Consider the following 18,470-nt stretch of genomic DNA (forward strand, 5'->3'; position numbering starts at 1 on the left):
ACACTTATGTTGACCATTCAATTTGATGATGAGTCCTACCTGGTTAGGTACAAAACTTCAGTGGCTGAACATTATGTTCTCTCTATGTTGTATATATTAAGTGCTTTAAACATACAACCCATTCAATGTTGATACAGAGATTTTTTTCATAGCTTCTTGCAGTAAAACTATTTCTGTATGTTTTGAAAATTGAATTTTTTTCAGCTTGCATTTAGTAAAATGTGTTAACTGAATGAACAAAACATATTTCTGTAATTTAAATTTCCGTCTGTCTTTGTATCTCCATAGCAATTATAAGGAACACACAGGCTGAATTAGAGTACAGATCCATATGAACATTGCCACCTTTGTATTGAGAATGTTTATTTTTTTGACTTGTCATGTATTTGGTGAAAAGAACACCTTAATAGTATGAAAATCAAGTTAAATCAAATTATTGATTCTTCTAGGTTAAAAAGTACTTTCTAATATAATTAAATAATTTTTACTATCATATTTATTTCATGACCATTTCATGCTCAGGTGGACAAAATGTCATAATTTCTCTTACCATAATTTGCATTACTTCAATTCATTAATACTTTTTTTACACATATACTTACTTTGTTTGAATACAAAAGTATTTTTAGGCGATAGTTAAAAGCCAATATACAAATTAAACTCCAACTGAATAGCAACTAAGAGTCTGAACAATGTATTTGAACTTGCAAGACAGTTAAATGCCATAAAAATYAGCAAATGAATGGGTGGATTAAGGGGAATAAAGTGCCTCATTTCCTCTTTTGTAATTTACAGAAATTGTTCCTGCTAATTAGGTCAAAGCAAAAGGGAGGGACTATTCTGGTTCTGAGTAATGCTGGAGAAAACACTCTAAACATGACAAGATTATTTAAATGTTGAAATACCCTGATTAAAAAAGCAATATATCAAGTCTGATGTTTAGAAGACATAGATAACATTTCAGAATATAATATAGCATGCAGAATTGTGTAGTTTTCTTGCCTTTCTTTTTGGGTGTGCATAAAGTGATCTTCARGGGTCATCAAGAAAGACTGTCTTCAACTGATAAATTATTTTGAAGATTGAGCAACTGAACTGTGATAGATGGATATGCTGAATAAGCAATTTTGTTACCATTGCATTGTAGATGGTGTAACCAATGAACAGAGGCAAACTAATTGTCAAATGCAGCAAAATTTATGTCTCTTACAAATTTATATCTGATCTCCTATCTAATTCCCTTGAATGTATGTCTAATAAAGGGCTAGGAAACTTGGACTAATAATCAGATAATTATCAGATCTTTAGATGTGGAGAAGAAAATYTTAGAAGTAACTTCCTACATTTTAATGCATTGTTTTAGGGTGTATTGTCACATGAAGTTAAAATAATACAGAAACTTCTGGCCAAATGTCACTTACAATATCCTTTTAAAATTGTTTCCAGATGTTTAAAAGAAAAATCTTCTTAATATGTTCAGAAAGCCTGGAAATTTAAAAGTTTGTATAAAGACACTGTTAAATCAGAAATCTTGCACATAAAAACAGTAGAATTATCAATATTACTATTATGCTAAATTACACTAAAATGCTTTCTTAAAACAGTATTTTTTTTTGGGGGGGGGGGGAGAAACATCTTTGGCTTTGAATGAGTGGGTAGAAAAAACAGCCTATAGTAACTTATTTAGATACAAACTGTATTGCCAGCTAGTTTATACTCAAACGTGAAATTAATTTCATTACTCCATTTGTCTTTTCTCTCTCAGTGGATCTATTTTTAATCTCTTTATCAACATCATGATAATCTGAACATTGGCACCTTTCTTTTAGAGCTTAAGCAACTTAATGTTCTTACAATTATGTTTTACTGCAACCTATGTATGTAACTAATTTTTATAATCTGTTTTTGGCTAACTTCACAAAGCATTGTCATCTTTCAAACCATTAACATTTTCTCCTCTAATATATTTCATAACATATGCTCTCCTTTCATGTTCTGGTTGGATAAAATCGGAAAACACTTTGATCATGAAATCTGGATCTATAAGAGGAATAAGTATCTTATTACTCTTTAAAAGCTTTACTTCTCTGAATTGATTCTTGCAATACTGCATTTTTGTTTGGAGCACTCCACTGCTCTGAAGCTCTATTAAATACAATTCTATACAGAATAGTTTTTAGGGGATTTTAATACTATTCTTTTATTGAGTTTCGCCAAGATACAGAACACAATTTCTCGACAACCATTATAATTTCATTATTCAAAAACCAAAGGCTCATTCTAGGAGTTGAAAATAATTTTGTGTAACTCTTTGGGAGAAGTTGTTTCATCTCTTGATAATATCTTTGTTTTCCCTTCAGAACAGTTGTATAGAAAATTGACACAATTACAACTCATGGTTTTTGTTCTTTCTTCACAGTGTAGCCAGTGCATATATATGTATACATATAATATATACATATATTTTCTTGACTCTCCTAATCAGGCTCCAGATCACTTACAATCATTATTTAGAAATATTTTACATTAACGACTTGCTAACAGATACTTTTCTAAATGATTCTTTTTTATTTAATATTTTTACTACTAATAGTTTGGATTTTCAATACATATTGTAATGACTGAATACTTGTATCCTGAGAGTAGCTACAAATTCTTATTGATCTGTCATCACCTTGGCAGGACGAACTCTGCTGGAAAAGCTCTTCAGCCAGCAGGAAAATGCGCCGCAAGAAGAAGCAGAAAAGTTGTGTTCTCGCATTATTGCTATGGGTCTTTTGCTTCCATTCACTGACTGCTTCAGAGAGCCGTGTAGTCAGAGTGCCCAGCAAAGCACACCCACATTTGATGTAAGTACTGAAAAAGTTCTCTTTTGTCAAGCAGGACATGGTTTGCTAAGAGTTTATCCCTCCTGAGAGAATTCTGTTTGTCTTTTTATTGAAAATTACCCTTAGGAGAGTGACTAGCTATTTTTCTGTGATCAGTTATGTATGATTTTGTATCCTAGTAAGCATAAGTACATTCTCCTATAACTTGATTTCTTAACTTTTGAACTCATATCTTAGTCTGCTGTTCCATTCTTTGTAGATTCCATTGTTGTCTTTGAATCAAAGCACACTATGCTGGTACCAAGTTTTCAATCAATAGCTGCTTCACCAAAAATACAAATTAAAGGAAAACCAGAAAATAGCATGCTGCAAAATTTTACATTACCCAAACATGATGTCTATGCTAGATTTCCCCCCCCCCCCCCCCCCACCCCCCCAGATACTTTTGATACAAAATAGTGCAGGGGCCACTGCAGGTTTGCTGGCATTCCAGCTACAGTTTTACCTGTGCTTGTGGACTATCTGGCCAGGTGCTTATGCAAAAAATATTGTTACAAACTTGGGGTGTGGACATACTCTAACATGCTTTTCCTTTCTCTTGGATAATTAATTCAGCATTAGAATGTCTTCTTGTTGTAACCCATGACATTTTTTACTGTTTTATGTGGCTAAAGATAATCAGGGATTTTCTCTTCACTAATTAACTTCAAAATTACATGCAAATAGGAACTAATCTACTTGATACCTTGCTGGTATAGTTATGATCATCCCTATTCTACACATTTAGCTGGAGCTTGGTTAGAAACACTCACAAAAGGRTTGACATAGATGTGAGAGAATGTGATTTCTTCTGAACTCTTTAAATCTTTCTCTTCTTTCCTGAAGAATAATTTAAAACAACTGGTGACGGGAACACTGAGAGAATAATTATTCCAAAGAATTCTAATATAAGCTTTCTTAAATAACACATTTTATCTACAAAAACATCCCATGGTCCCTCTAACGATATTATATGTTTATGTTTTGATTTTGCTGTTACTATTTGTTTTGGTTTTTTTTTAAGAAACAACACTGAAACCTTTTTAACTGGTTTGGAAATTAATTGAAAAATGCAGTGTAACTATTAAACTGAGGTTACTTAAACAACTTAAAATCACACAGCATTTGAAAGTGCTTGTGGTTAAATGTACTCATAAAAGTTACTTGAAAAGACAAGCTTTTTATTCTTCAGGCTGTTTAAAAGAGTATGGTAATGTTTTCTGTTCTCCTGCTGTTGCCATATATTCAGCAATCTCCTTTAGAGTATTGAACATTACATTCCTAAAAAACTTCTCCTCCATTGTAAAGGGAATTTTTATCAAATGCAAAACTTGGAAAAAAGCCGAAAAGGGTGTTTTCAATTGATATACCGTGCTTTGTCGAGTAAGAGGTATTTTAGTTATCTTTTGTTTAACATATCCAACACAAGGAATGTAGTAGCTTAGTGCCACATCAGCTGTCTGTCAAGGTCAGGAGTTTAAGATGTTGCTGGATTAGCAGTGGTCTTAATTCGGTCTATCAGTAAGTCACAAATACAGCTTCTATGACTATTTTTCTCCTGAAATATAAATCTCCTAAATAGATCACACTCCTGGTGAAAGAGTGTCAGAAGTAGTGTACTGCCCTGTTATGTAACCACCAGTTCATCCTGCTTCAAAGGAGCATGTGCAGCTGTCTTGAACACAAGGATCTCAATAATTGAGTGCCATGTGGAGCAGAGCAGAGAGCTGCTGATAGAGAGTTTTAGTTCATCCTACTTCAAAGGAGCATGTGCAGCTGTCTTGAACATAAGGATCTCAAAAATTGAGTGCCATGTGGAGCAGAACAGAGAGCTGCTGATAGAGAGTTTTGGAATATGTTTCTAGTCCAGCCTTGGTGACCACAGTATAGGCATACCTATCATTACATGGTTTATTCATTACATGTTCTCCAAAATGTAGCTGTTTAGAACTTGCAGTAGAAATACTAATGGCTGAAAACTTGAAAACTATGCATCTCCAAACTGAATTTGCTTCTTAGAATAAATAAAGTCTTTCATGGGAAATAAATGCTAGTTGTTATGTAAGGGAATCAAACAAAAATGAGCTTGAAAAAAATTATGATGATGCTGAATATTACTTTAAAAAGGACATGTAATGTTGGTGAATCATGTCCTCTCTTGCATCTCTCTCCATGTCTGTACTTTGGGTTTTTTTTCTTATTCACATTTTTCTTGCTTGTTTGTTTGTTGGTTTTTTAAAATTCATTACAGCAAGACTTTAATGTCAATCTAACAGTTTATTTCAAAGACAGAAGAATCAGATTAGCCTTAAGTTATACCTAAATTTCACCCATCTAAAATTAGGAAGTACATCTTTTTGGATCTTACTCCAAAATTGGGACCAGAGTCAGACCCATATTCTTCTTTTGTCTCTGAGTTTATAAGACCCCTGTTCAATTTTGGTTTGTCTTSAATTTGGCTGATATCCTTTTCAGTTAGCTGAAACTGCCAGCAACAAAGGTCCTGTAGCCTTATCCTGGTCCCTGCCACCTTGTTGTCCTTCCTCCCTTCTGCATCCAGCTGTGGGGCTTGCCTCTTCCTTAGTATTTCTTCTTTGGCTGTTCTGATTTTTTCAGTCCAGTGCTTGTAAAGTCTCTTAGGTCACTCTTTCAGATTTTTTTTTTTTTTCAGAATTGTCAACACACTTTCCACTGAAACCTTACCTTGAATCCTGCCTTTTCTCCTTTTGTGACTGATCCCTCGTATTTCTGAACTTTAAAGTACTATTTTTTGTTGCATTCAATAAAATCCATGATTCCCTTATTGCTTAAGTGTGGTCCCACAGATGTTATTTGTTTAAGATGTTAGGCTACAGTTTATGAAAACAATTTTTTTGTTCACTCTATAATCTGTTGCTCATGGCTCAAGATGAATATAAACAGATTATTTTAAAGTCCTGTTTTCTCACTCTGATCTCCTTTTCTGGATGGCCTCTAGTGAATTTAATTTAACATGGCTAATGCTGAAATCTCTTGAAATATTTGCAATTGCACATTCTGATTATATTCTCATTTTCTTTATTATTCATGTCTGCTGGTCACCTCTACTTCTCCCTGTCTATCCAAATCTTGTGCCTGTTTTCTCAGTAATGCAAGAGATACATTTTGCTTTTTTACTCCCAAGATATTCCAGGCTTCAGTGCAGGCCATTAAATGGTACCTGCCTTCTTTTTGATTTCTTTTTGAACGTATTTCTTTCTCTTCCCCTCTGTCAGACTGCAATTAAGCAGTGCATTAAAAGTAAAGACAACCTTCACAGCTCTTAGTTTCTCAGGCTGATATTATTACATCTCCTAGAAGTCAGTTTAATTTAAATTCTTGCCAATTGTATCTGGTGTAGGCTATGCTTTTTGAATGTGATGCTTACTCATTTTTTTAGTATATGACAAACATGAATGGTCAAAAAATGCCAGAGAGCACAAATCTTCAGCAAACTAGCAGCTGTCCTTACATTTATGCTGAGGACAGTGTCCAGTTTCCAGATGCTTATGTATTAGTCAGATCTTTGGATAGATTTTAATGATGGTTGGAGATGGCATGTTCAACAAGTGTCTCTGACCTTTTTGTCGAATTAGCCCAAACGACAGAAACTTTAGAACCGTTTTAAGAACTTGTGAGAAAACTGGCATGGTCAGTCTTGGCCTGTTTTATCAATTATTTCTTTTGAAACAGATGATGGCTGTTGCCCAGAATAGAGGATTTGTCTGAAAAGTAAAAGTGGAACAAAGTTTTAAAAGTAACAGAAATAGACAGGGTTGGGGTTTTAAAGATACTTGCTTTTGAGAAGCAGCGGAAACTTTTGTTATAGCTCTTTTTACCCACTCTTGTAATGTGAAGAGTATCTTAAAGAGGAAGTAAGTATTCAGCGGCAGGTTCTCTATCTAGAATTATATTGCACTTACTGCTAGTTTTCCATTTCTTAGTGAGACTGCTTATCATTGCTTCATGTATGTCATGACAACTTACTCATCAGGCTATCTTTAGTCTCTCATGCTTCTGCTACTATTTTATGAAAGAAAACCAGAGGGTTTAACTAAAAAATAAATAAAGTCAAGCAAATAAATGGACAGCTTAAAGATAGATTAGCAAGAGCAAAGCATGTTCTCTGAAAAAATTGCTTTTTGAATAGCCATTGACTGCTTGACTTTTAAATTTTTACCATTTTAGCAGTTGTGTTATTCAAGGGGGTTTCTAAAGATTCAAATTAAAATAAAATGTCTTTTGCATGAATGATATGTTAGAAATTAATGTTTTGTGAAAAATTTTTCCATTTGTAAACCACAGAAACATAGACTCCTTAAGGTTGGTAAAGACCTCTAAGATAATCAAGTTCAGCCATTAAGTCAGCGCCCCTGTGTTCACCATTAAAGCAAATTCCCTCAGCGCCCCTGTGTTCACCATTAAAGCAAATTCCCAAGTGCCACATCCACATTCCTTTTGAACACTTCCAGGTATGATGATTCCACCACTTCCCCAGGCAACTTTTTTCAATGCCTGACTATCTTTCCAGGGAATAAATTTTTCCTAATATCCAATCTAAACTGCTGGTGCAGCTTGGGGCCTTTTCCCCTTGTGATGTCACTTGTTAGCAGTGAGATCTACCTCACTTTCCACATTTAGTGCAGCTGTAGTCTCAAACTTTTTAGCATGTTGTCTCATTATGATATCCCATTAGAGTTAAAATTGACTTGGCTAAATGGTGCATCTTTTGCAAGAATGTAACAGGCAGGTTTGGTGGACCTATTGGTGCACTACAGTTTTAATGAGTAGGGATATCAGCTGCATAGCTCCTCTCTGATTAATCACAGAAGGTATAAGATAGCTAGAAGGTATATCTTTCTTCTGAGAGCCATCAGTAATGTGTATAAATTACACATATTTGCGTTAGAATTTTAGCCACTCATACACCAATGAAAGTAGGTGGAGTATTTTCCTATCAGTGTGAGGCAACTTTCTTTAACTTCTCAGTTAAGAAATATTGACAGTACTTGGTGTTTGCATTTTATTCAGAAGTTGCAATTAGCACACCCTGTGGATGCATGGTTCCTAATTATGACTTTCCATTTCAGATTTTCCAGTTCAGGTTGTATTGTCTTAAGCTATGGGCAATTTTTTTCTTTCATAGCAAATTTCTACTTGTTTTTTGACGTGTTTTTCAAGTAACTCTATGTGTTGTTTCTGGGCATTAGGTTTAAAACATTTAAAATCTTAATGAAAAATTGAATTGTTTCGTGATAGGAACTTTCTTTTATAATTTTGCAAGTGCTTTTGAAAAAAAAAAGCATACTTTAGTATCCATATTCCTTGTTTGAGGAACTTTATTTGACACTGAAATGTTGAATAACTACTTTTTTTTTTTTTTCAAGTGGCCCTAACCAGCAATATCTTTTAATTTCAACTTTTTTTCTGGTTTGATTTTGACTGAGCTATCTCTCTACATCTTTTTTCAGTGCTTCTATWTTTTGCTCTTACTGTGTTGAGTACAGCTGTTAATGTATTCTTGATTTATCAAGTTTCAGCACATTTTATGATGAAAAGGCTCAATAATGCCTTCTGGATAGTATCTTTCTTTGCTGTGTTATGATGTGATTTTACACAGTCATGTTTGAAAGTTTGGGATAGTCACTGCCCCTTGTGCCATTTGTTGTTATGATTCCTGACTAGGCTGTCATCTGTTCCTGAAATGAGAGACAGCAAGAATGGGAAATTCTACAAAAAACGTCTGTTTTCCTATTATCTCCTGGCCACCTGTGATGATGCAAATACTTTCTAAGGAAATAAAGATGCTGCTTTCTTTCTGCTGAGTAGTAGCAGATGGTGGGATTTTGCAAGTCGGAAGGAAGAGAAATTAGTGACATGCAGGCTTGACTTAATTTTAACTTATTTGCACTGCTTATATCAGTCTGAAAATTGGTAGGCAAACAGATTGCAAATAGACTCCTTTCTCAGAAAACAGAGAGCCAAAATACCAGTGATCCTTTTTCAAAAATCTTCCCCAAGTACTGGCATCAGCTTTACTGGATGCTTTATTGCTTTACTGCAGCATAGAGCTGGCAACATTGCATGCAGCATTTCTTCAAACACACTTTCAGTGCTTGAGTGTATCATGTGTAAGACTGACTGTAGTGTTATTGTAGGAAATTTGTCAGAGTAGTACACTTGAGTCAATAGTGAATGAAAGTGAACAAGTGAAAATTGTGGACTAGAGCAGAGGAAACAGGTTGTTAATCTGCTGTCTTGACCTTTGTTTGAAGTGCCAGGCTACCATGGCAGTTCATTTTTGGCTAAATCAAAGCCCCCATGTCTCCTCTTCCATTGCCCAGTTACACTTTGGGACGCTTTATCTTTTGTGGCAAGCAAATACGAATATTCCTGAGTGTAGTTAAATGGAAATGTTGATCACTGGACAGAAGTATTGCTCTTATGCTTCTTCCCTGCTTCCTTTTTTTTTATTTTTAATTTTAATAGTATATTTATTTTACCTCAGGCCTTGCAGTCTTCTACTTCTTTTACTCCTTTTCCTTTTTCTTTCTCTTTATTCTTTTTGCTTACTGGTGGTTAAGCTACTGTATAGACTTTCAACTGAGACGTTTTATATGTAGAATGTTGCTAGGTTTTCAGGTTTCTTTTTGCAATGAGCATTGCTTGCTTGCTTGTTATTTTGAAGAACAGCTTCAAGAGCGATATACTGAATGTTTACACCACCTGTTATTTTTTTAGTATCGTGCATCTGGTGAAGGTGATGGTCAGCCTGTTGCCTCAAGAGATCTTTTTATTTTATGGCTTTTTTTAGGGTAGCTATCTTTCTTCATAATTTTGCTTATAAAAGGATGTCTTTTCTTGCATCGAAGTGTGAATAAATTGAAGGTTGAATTTGTATATTGCATATCTCTCTTTCAAAGAGAGTTTTTACAGTAGCAAAAATCACATTGTAAAATCACATAGAGGTGAAAGGAATTTTCTAGGCAAGCAGTTTGATTTAATTTAGATTTTTCAGAATCTAAACATACTGAAAACTTGTGTCAGTGTAAATGAAAATAATTGATGAAGAAGTTTCTTGTCTCACATTTTCTGGGTCAATGGGAAAGGACGAAGCATCAGGTCGTGTCAGGAACAGCTGATTATCTGTTTATCTTCGGATGTGGCCTTCCAAGTGGGTGTTCTAGTTGGATGTGTAGAGAGACTAGGTCTTAATGTCTTGTCTGGAAAGTTAGCCACTGTTCACTCCTCTAAGGAAGGTTTACTATAAGGTCACCATTTGAACCTATTCAGCCATACTAAATGTAGAAGTTACTGAGGAAAGGAAGACCAAGACAACAACTCTGGAACAGAATGAGAATAGATGTAGAAATCTGAAATTTTGTTTCCTGATTTCCTTTCCCCATGAGAGCTCTAACTGCAATGCTATTTGGTCTATTTGCCTCTCATACTTCCAGGATATGGTCTTGAATCTTGAACAAAGTTTGATGAGATCAAACATGTTTTTTTCTCTTTGGTTGAAGAGTTTCAAGTCATTTCATGGGAAATAAATTCTTCATGATTTTTGGTACTCAAAGTATTTTTAAATTCATTGTTGAAGCTCATTGGTTTCCTGAAAAGAAAAAAAAAGCCCTTGACTCAAGTAAAATGCTTAAATAACACATTTAGTTCATGAGGATAAAGTGCTGCTTCAGCTATGCATTACAGTATTATGAAGGACTCACTGGTTTTTAACCTTGGAAATCATCTGTGCTCACTAGAATAGCCAAAGCTAGCACAAGGCCAGGGCCATGTTTAATCACTTCTCTGGTTCTGTCAGCCATAAGACAGAGCTTTGTAACTGAATCTCTCTTCAAAAAGTAAACCACTTTCCCCACTCTTAAAAGTATTGATTTCTTTATTTTAAAAGCTGCTTAAAATAAAGCAGTCTCCTGCTGATAAGAGCATTTTGAGGTAGTCTGGCTCTAGTTTCTCTAACTAAACCCTTGCTTTTCCAATTAACTCTGTGTATGCAGCAAAGAACCTGCAGTTGCGTTTCTTTCCTTTTAGAGTCTGTATACTTAGGATACTATAACTGTTGAACCTCTTGAATGGAAGAAAATAATACCTTCGACGTACTTGAAACAGACTAAATGCCAAGCAATTACATGCAAATGTGGAACAAGCTCTTTGGAGTTCTTAGCATGGAAAACACCTCTGCAACCTGGAGCTGTTGTCCCAAATAATGCAAGTTCTTATCCCAAGTAACATAAAATATAATTCCTCTATTTTAAACGAGTGTTTATCTCATCCCATCCTAAATGCAGTTCTACTTCTTCCTCTCCCTATTACTCACTCTCTTCCCACTGAAAGAATGTCATCCAGACTGATTTGAATAGCAGACGCCTTCTTGTAATTACCGCTCTGTGTTTCCTCCTGGCCCATTTGTACTTCCCTGTGAACACACGAACACTTCTGTTCTCCCCTTTTCAGGATAACTTCAAATGTTTATGGTTATAGTGAAAAGCTTTTCAAGTTCACTATTTGAAAAAAAAAATTCTGCAAAACAGAGCCCTATTGCATCACAGCTCAGCACAGGAGCCGCCAAGCAAGTTAGTACCATTGCACTTTTATCTAAGAAAGTTTAGAGGTACTGCTTCTACTGCTCTAGAGCATTGTGCTGCAGTACTGCCTCACCTTTTCCTTCTGACTGGGCTTTTTTTTTATTTCCTTGAGAATTGTCAAAATATTTCTGGTCAGATTTTTCCCCCTTGATTCTCACATTGCTAATTGAGTCTTTTTAATTCATTTGGAGCAAAAGCATGTATACCTATTGCTATTGCAACTCCATCTCCTATATCTCTTTTAAGCATTTTTCACAATTTCACGATTATTATTTCACAATAGTATGAAAAATAAGAAACTATTATTCTTTGAACTGGAAGCCGATAAAACAACAGATTGAAAACTGAAACAACACTGAGCAGAATATGTCCTGTAAACAACCAGCACACAGTCAGGGTTACATATTTTCTTCCTGTGTTGAGTGACATACTAATCTTCAATTCATTCTGTGGCCAGGGAGCAAAACTGGTCTCGCTGAGAAAAACTGTGAAAAATCTCTCTGTGATCACTTTCTGTGTGATCCCTTTACTGAAAGTTCCGGGCCCACCAGAATGATTTCTGATGTTTGCTGCAGGTCTGGTTCATGGCTCTAGTTTTGGGTTCACCAGTTAAATGTCATTTGACAGAGGTCTTTCTTTGAGCAGCTTCCAGTATTGGTTTCCACCTTTAAGGATGAGGTGGAAAGAATCTCCAAAGCAAACAGTGGAGGAACATATTAAATATTTGATTTATTGTGTACTTGAAGTTTCATTCTCTGGTACCACAGTGTTAAAAGTTGTAACAAAAAGCCATTCTCTGCACATACTGAGAGCTGTCTGGGAGGAGAGTGAGTTAAACCACAGACTTGTCTCTCTATGGTTCTAAATGCTAGCATCTATTAGTGGTAAAATGTATATTGATTAGGTACCATCAGATCCTGCAGGCAGTTTGTCTTGCCCCTGTGCAGATGCTCTGCACTTTTAAGAACCAGTGGAAAGTGCTGTGTAAGGATGTGTGGAAATGAGAACTCTTCTTAACATCATATTTAGTGCACTGGACTCAGCTTGAAGCTCCCACTGTCTGCCCAGAAATGAGTCTGAATAAATAAGACTGGGATCATTCATTACAAGGATATATATGTAATTTTTTTCCCTTGAAAGAGATGCTTTTAAGACTAAATAGTGGAGATCGAGCAAGATGAAGTGGAAATTCCAGATGTATCCAAAACTTGATCACGGTAAGCATATTCACTGACTGTATGTACAATGATATTTAGTAAGAATTGCCTCTGAAATTAAAAGATGAAAGGAGAACAAGTTGATGGTGTAAATCTAGGTTAATGGATAATTGTTTTGCAATTTTTAATGCTAAAAACAAGTCAGGATTTTTTTAATTTGGATTATTTTGTTTCTCTTGTTTGAACAGTACTTTGACATCACAGAATTGTAATTTATGGACTATCAACTTGCCATCCAGCTCTTCAGGCTACCCTTCTCTCATGAGGGTTTTTCATCTTTTAAATTATGTTTATAACCTTGTCAGTAATCTGAAAGTAGTTGTTAAATACCCTGTTTATGTGTTGAAAAGAGAGATGTTTTCATTATAGTGCAAGTCCCTTGGAGGCATTTTTGAAAATCTGTGCTTGCATCTGTAAATTTCCCTTACATGAGGAGTCTATTTCATTGTCCTCTGTGTAGGATAATGAGTAAAAAAAATCCCCCCCAAATGCAATACAAACAAAAAATGCTGTCTTCTATACTCACAAACAAAGCTCCCATGCTGAGTAAACAGTTGTTTATCAAGTTGTGTGATGTTTTAATTTATAACTGCTCATATTTTTTATGCTGTAAATTATATCAGTGAGAACACAGGTACTTCATATTTTCTTACCTTCATAATGCATACCATCTGTACAATAATTCTGAGATTTTTCTAAAAGCATATCTTGATTTATGTAGGCTAATCTTTAAAATTCTGTTGCTAAATTATTGGATTAGATCTTTCAAGAACTGGCATGGTGAAATGTATATGTCCAGTTTAACTGTTTGTCTTCCTCATTTATTCTCTGTCAACTTATCTATAGTCTGTTGTCTTTAGTTTTGCTGCCCTATAACCCCACATGTAATCGTATCGAAAATCATCTGTCCTTAGCCAGTTAACTCTGTGCAAAACATGTTCTTCCCTCTGTTCCCTGGACTGCATAAGGTGGTAGAGTGAGCAAGAAAAAAATGTTCTGTTTTCCCTCAATGTCTTTTTCAAGTTTCTTATTTTCCTCTCTGTTTTTGAGATTTAAATGGTGCAGAAACACGACATCTAGCTAAATGTACAGTTTCAGAAGTTGGGCAGTAACTCAAAAATACATGTGTTCTAAAATGCTGGAAATAGACGAAGGGAAAGAATAAGTGATTCAAAGGACTGAATTAATCAAGCCTTTTTGGATGATCACATAAGAGTAACGTGGTAATGGGGAAAAGACAGGCTTTTCAAGGAATATAGAGTTCAAGGCTATGTAAAGAACCTGATGTTTTTGATTAAGCTTTTTATCCATTTATTTTACCTTTATTTAAAGTCACTATATATCTCTGGATTTTTGCCATGGTTTTTGTGCTGGGAAGGTGTAATGAGCTTCCTTTGACCGTGGCTGAGGCACCCTCTGTAAAACAAAGCTTTCTACTTTATAACCAGCATTTGTCTGTTCCAAGAAGCTGCTCTCAATAGAACATTACCACTCTTACCTGAGTTTATTTTTAGGCAAGTAGAAACTTAGTCACATATGATAGCAGTTATCCTCAAAAAAAACCATCATTGTCTTCTTCCCCCTGCATATCTCTTCAAAGTTCATTATTGGTGAAGATTAAAAAAAAAAAAAAAAAAACAACAAAAAAAAAACCATTAGTCCAAAAATGAAATATGTGTCAGTGTTTTACACAGGCAGTAGCATGAATAAAGTCTAATGATCATCACCTTTGTAAGAAGTTATTACTGTGGTATGACTGTATTTTTATCCTGTGACTTGATTATTTTTCTGGTTTTGTACTACAATATTTGCATCTCTCCGGGTAATTTTCTAGGTTGCTTGTGAAATTGCTGTGAATGATATCTATAGAATTTACAATATTCTAAAAGTTTAATAACAAGATGTGCATGCTGATGTATACTAGGAGTCACAAGAATAACTACTTGAATTTTGGTTGTCTAAATTCTTAAGCATAAGTTATTAGCTTAGCTTAAAGCATAAGTTTGCCCTAGTTTTCAACAGAAAGTCTCTATATGTCCTACTTTTAATAACAGTTTCAACCTCAAAGCTATTGAGCAATAAGGATGTAACTGATTTGAACACAGAGGACTGAGAATACCTTTAGCTGTTGGTTTGGGTTTGTTTTCATTTTACTCCTAAAGAAAACCCACCTTTTCACTTGCTTTTCTAAAAATATTAAAATGGAAATGATAAAAATACAGCTGCGAAGAGGGCGTATATCTGTTTAAGTTATGCAGAAATAATCCTGTTCATTTTCCTTGGTTGTGCGTTTGGCATGAAAAGATTAGGTACAGTGTGCACTGAAATATTTCCCTCCAAGCAATAAAAGTGGCCAAATGTGATGAAGTGCAGTCATAAGGGATAGAATGTGTTATCTCTCTAAGAAAAGTGGCGAAGAGTTCCTTATTCTCAAGAGTGCTGAACTGTATTCTAACATGTTGTCATGTTGCTGAAAACTCAAAGCTTAATTTTCTGTTGTTAATGAAATAATTATTTTAACATAGATTTATCTGAAGTTTTTATTAGACTGAAGAGCATAAAACCAAGTCCACCTTGATATAGGGGATATTGAGTTATTTGTGCTGGAAACAAAAGCTTTGATATTTTGACCTTCTCTTTCTAGATGAACTTTTCAACTTTTTTTTTTTTTTTTTTTTTTTTTTTTTTTTTTTTTTTTTTTTTTTTATCACAGCAAGACCAGCTTTATACTTGGGCTGCAGTCAGCCAACCCACACATTCAACAGATTACATTGAAGGAAACTTTCCAAGGAGAATTCCATCTGCGTGGCCCCCACCCAAACCTCCAGATGAAGAACAGAGACCCAAAATTTCAGAAGAAGGTACAGTTCTTGGACACAGACAAAATAAATGTATAGCATAGGGGAAGGTGCTGTGTTTTAGAATCTATGATATAAACTTAGTATCTTACCTGCTAACAAACACCTGGTTTTGAGAATCTTGGATTAGCATCAGAAATAATATTAGCTAGTATGAATCTAATAAAAAATATTCACAAAAAATGCATTCTTTTTGTTAGCAACCAAGATGTGTACCTGGCATCTGTTGAGGAATGGATTTTGCCAGGTGCTATGGTCTTTATTCTTTTCCAGTTTACATACCTTCAGAGCCAGGAGATATGTATTCTTTTCTCAAAAACAGGGAAAACTTCAGAAGCCCACAGGTGGTACACTGAAAGTTATTAGAGTGGTATAAGGTATTCCTTTGGAGATTCAGCAGCCTCTGTGCTGACAGAGGGGTATCTGAAAAACTAAATGGAGGTCTTGTTTACAAAGCAAATTTATCTTAAAATTTGTGAGGTTATGCTACCAGCCAAATTTCTGCAATCTTCTTCATGCTCTTTAACAGCTTTGCTTAAACTGAAAATTAAAACAAAATCAAGCAAGAAAGAAACCTCCCTTGTAGAGGACAAAGAAATTCAGAAAAAAATTTCAAACCTGTTTTCTGTTAGTTGTGTTGATGCACAAATGACACAGGTTCTTGGAGGTTTTGCTTTGTATTAGTTTGTATTCAGCAGCTCTCAACACATTTAGACTGCATTCATCCCCGTGCACTCCATGGAGAGCCAGAGTATTCTCAAATTTTCCATTCCTTTCCGGCCCTTTCCTTCATTGCTCAGTTTTGAAGAATTAAGTCATTATTTCAGATTTCTTTGCATTGCTTGTAGGCTTTGGGTGCAGTTAATTTCAGATTTGCTTCTGTTTGGGACTTCTCTGCCACTACCTCTGGAACATGAGCAAAGTATTTCTTGCATGGATACCTTTCACCATGAAAACAATTTATTTTTACTGGTGTCACTTATTTCAGTGTTCACAAACAAAATAAGTGATGCCAACAAAAATCCAGTATTGCTATGTTGTTGTGTTTATGCTGTGCCTTTACAAAAAGAGTTATATTGGAGATGGAGGAAACATTTCTGCATCCATCTCACAGATGCAATTCAGAGGATGGAATGCTGCAGTACATGATTGTTGAGCTAGTCCAACAAACAAATGATCTACTAATGATCTAATAATCTAACTAATGATCTACTGTTTCATGCTGTATTCCTTGAAAGTGCTGCCATTTGTGATGGTGGAATTCACTGTCATTTACTCAGAGGGTTGTGTTTCTCAGCTTGGAGACTTAGCTGGATCTAAGGGATATGTGATAACAGTTACTTATGAGCATACTCTGCACTGGAAAAACAAAATTGCCTATTAATTTGTTTTGAGGCTTTAGCCCAGCAGAGGCTGGTGCAAGTAAACAACAGTTTTCTGCTCTAAAGTCTAGAGGAATACTGATAACATAAAATATTTTGAAATGTAAAGATACATTTAGAATTGTATTTCTATCAAAATGACACTGTTAATAATTTAGAAATGTATCCATTTTATGCATTTGGTTTGTTTCCATCTTATATTGTTCTATTTATTATACCTACTTCATGGATGAAATGTGTATAGGACTTGTCTGTTCCTTGTCTCAGCCATTGCATCCTCAAAGGGAAGCAAAAATATTAAGAAATAGAAATAATGTGGAAAATTGTGTATTGTGACTTTTTAAAGTTTATTTTAAGTAGTTCTTAAAATTTATTTATTGAAATGTTGATGTGATTTTTCAGTGCAGGGCATGGAGGAAAAAGGAAAAGTTGTAATACTCTTTAAATCCAACTCAGGCAGGTGAATAGTTTAACTTTCTTTAATTGTTCACATGCTTGCCATTTTGAAGAACCTGGAGGTGAGTGATGTGAAACCTGAGCATAAAAACCTTGCTCAAAATTTGAAGCTAAATTATATATTTACACCTTTTCAATCTGTCAGGGACAAACATTTTTTTAAAAGGTTTTAATTATTGTGTGCCAGGTAACTGTATTTTGTATTATATGTAATTGCTGCTGTCTGGATTAAAGAGGTACATTAGCATTAGTTAACAATAGTTTATAAACAAAAACATGGATTTTAGACAAAAGTATTGATTGAGAGAGGAATGCAGCAGAATATTTGTATTTTATTTGGTTTTGTTATATACATTAATGTTAGAAAAATAGTAAGATGAAATTCTGCAAGGTTTTAGGTAATCCTTCCTAAATTACAAAAATAGTTAATCACCAGTTTAGTATGTATTTAATATATTTGCTGTATGCTCTGTACGGTATAAAGCACTGCTGGATGTGAGAAAAGGGCTATTACAGTAGTCAGGAGTTTTGGGGTGGAGTGGGTTTGGTCAACTTGGTTCCTGTTTTTTTGAGGGGTTTTTAGGTTGTGCATTTATTTTAAAATGGACATTTGGAAATACCTAATATGAATTTGGGTTCAAGTCAGTAAATATTTATCCTAAAAACATTTTTTGGTTCTGGATTAATTTAAGGTTTTGGACCAAATGAGCCAACATCACCAGTAAGATCAATATACATGGGATTAATTTTCTATCTGAATACCCAAAATCTTTTCCTGTCACTTCTTAAAGCATTCCAGTCTACCATTCTCCATCTCAGTGCATTGCCTGAATCTAAACTCAACAGGGTATTTGAAATTCAATTATTTTATTGCTTTGCTTTAACACACAGGAAAAGGCAAATAAGCATGCACTAGAGCCCACTCATCCTGTGTCCCATGTTGACTGTTTAGCCACTTGTGAGGACACTCAAAGATTATGCATCTTCCACAAAACAAAACTGTCCTAGCCCACTAATCTCACCGTTGGTTTACAACCTGAAATCTAAGTATCTCACTAAAAAAGAAAAA

General features: G+C 34.8%; 1 protein-coding gene across 3 annotated transcripts in view; it reads left to right on the forward strand.

The window, feature by feature from the left end:
* Nucleotides 1-18,470, forward strand: part of FMN2 (formin 2) — a 169,886-nt gene that overhangs the window by 29,621 nt on the left and 121,795 nt on the right. For all 3 annotated transcript variants that reach the window (XM_057363968.1, XM_057363967.1, XM_057363969.1), the window contains exons 3-4: nucleotides 2,683-2,849; nucleotides 15,419-15,566. In XM_057363968.1, the coding sequence (XP_057219951.1) occupies nucleotides 2,683-2,849; nucleotides 15,419-15,566 (315 nt within the window). The remainder of the gene's footprint in view (nucleotides 1-2,682; nucleotides 2,850-15,418; nucleotides 15,567-18,470) is intronic.

The sequence above is a fragment of the Malurus melanocephalus genome, unplaced genomic scaffold (genome assembly GCF_030028575.1).
Source record: "Malurus melanocephalus ecotype Western Australia unplaced genomic scaffold, MMel_1.1 scaffold_33, whole genome shotgun sequence".
In the NCBI taxonomy this organism is placed as follows: Eukaryota; Metazoa; Chordata; class Aves; order Passeriformes; family Maluridae; genus Malurus; species Malurus melanocephalus.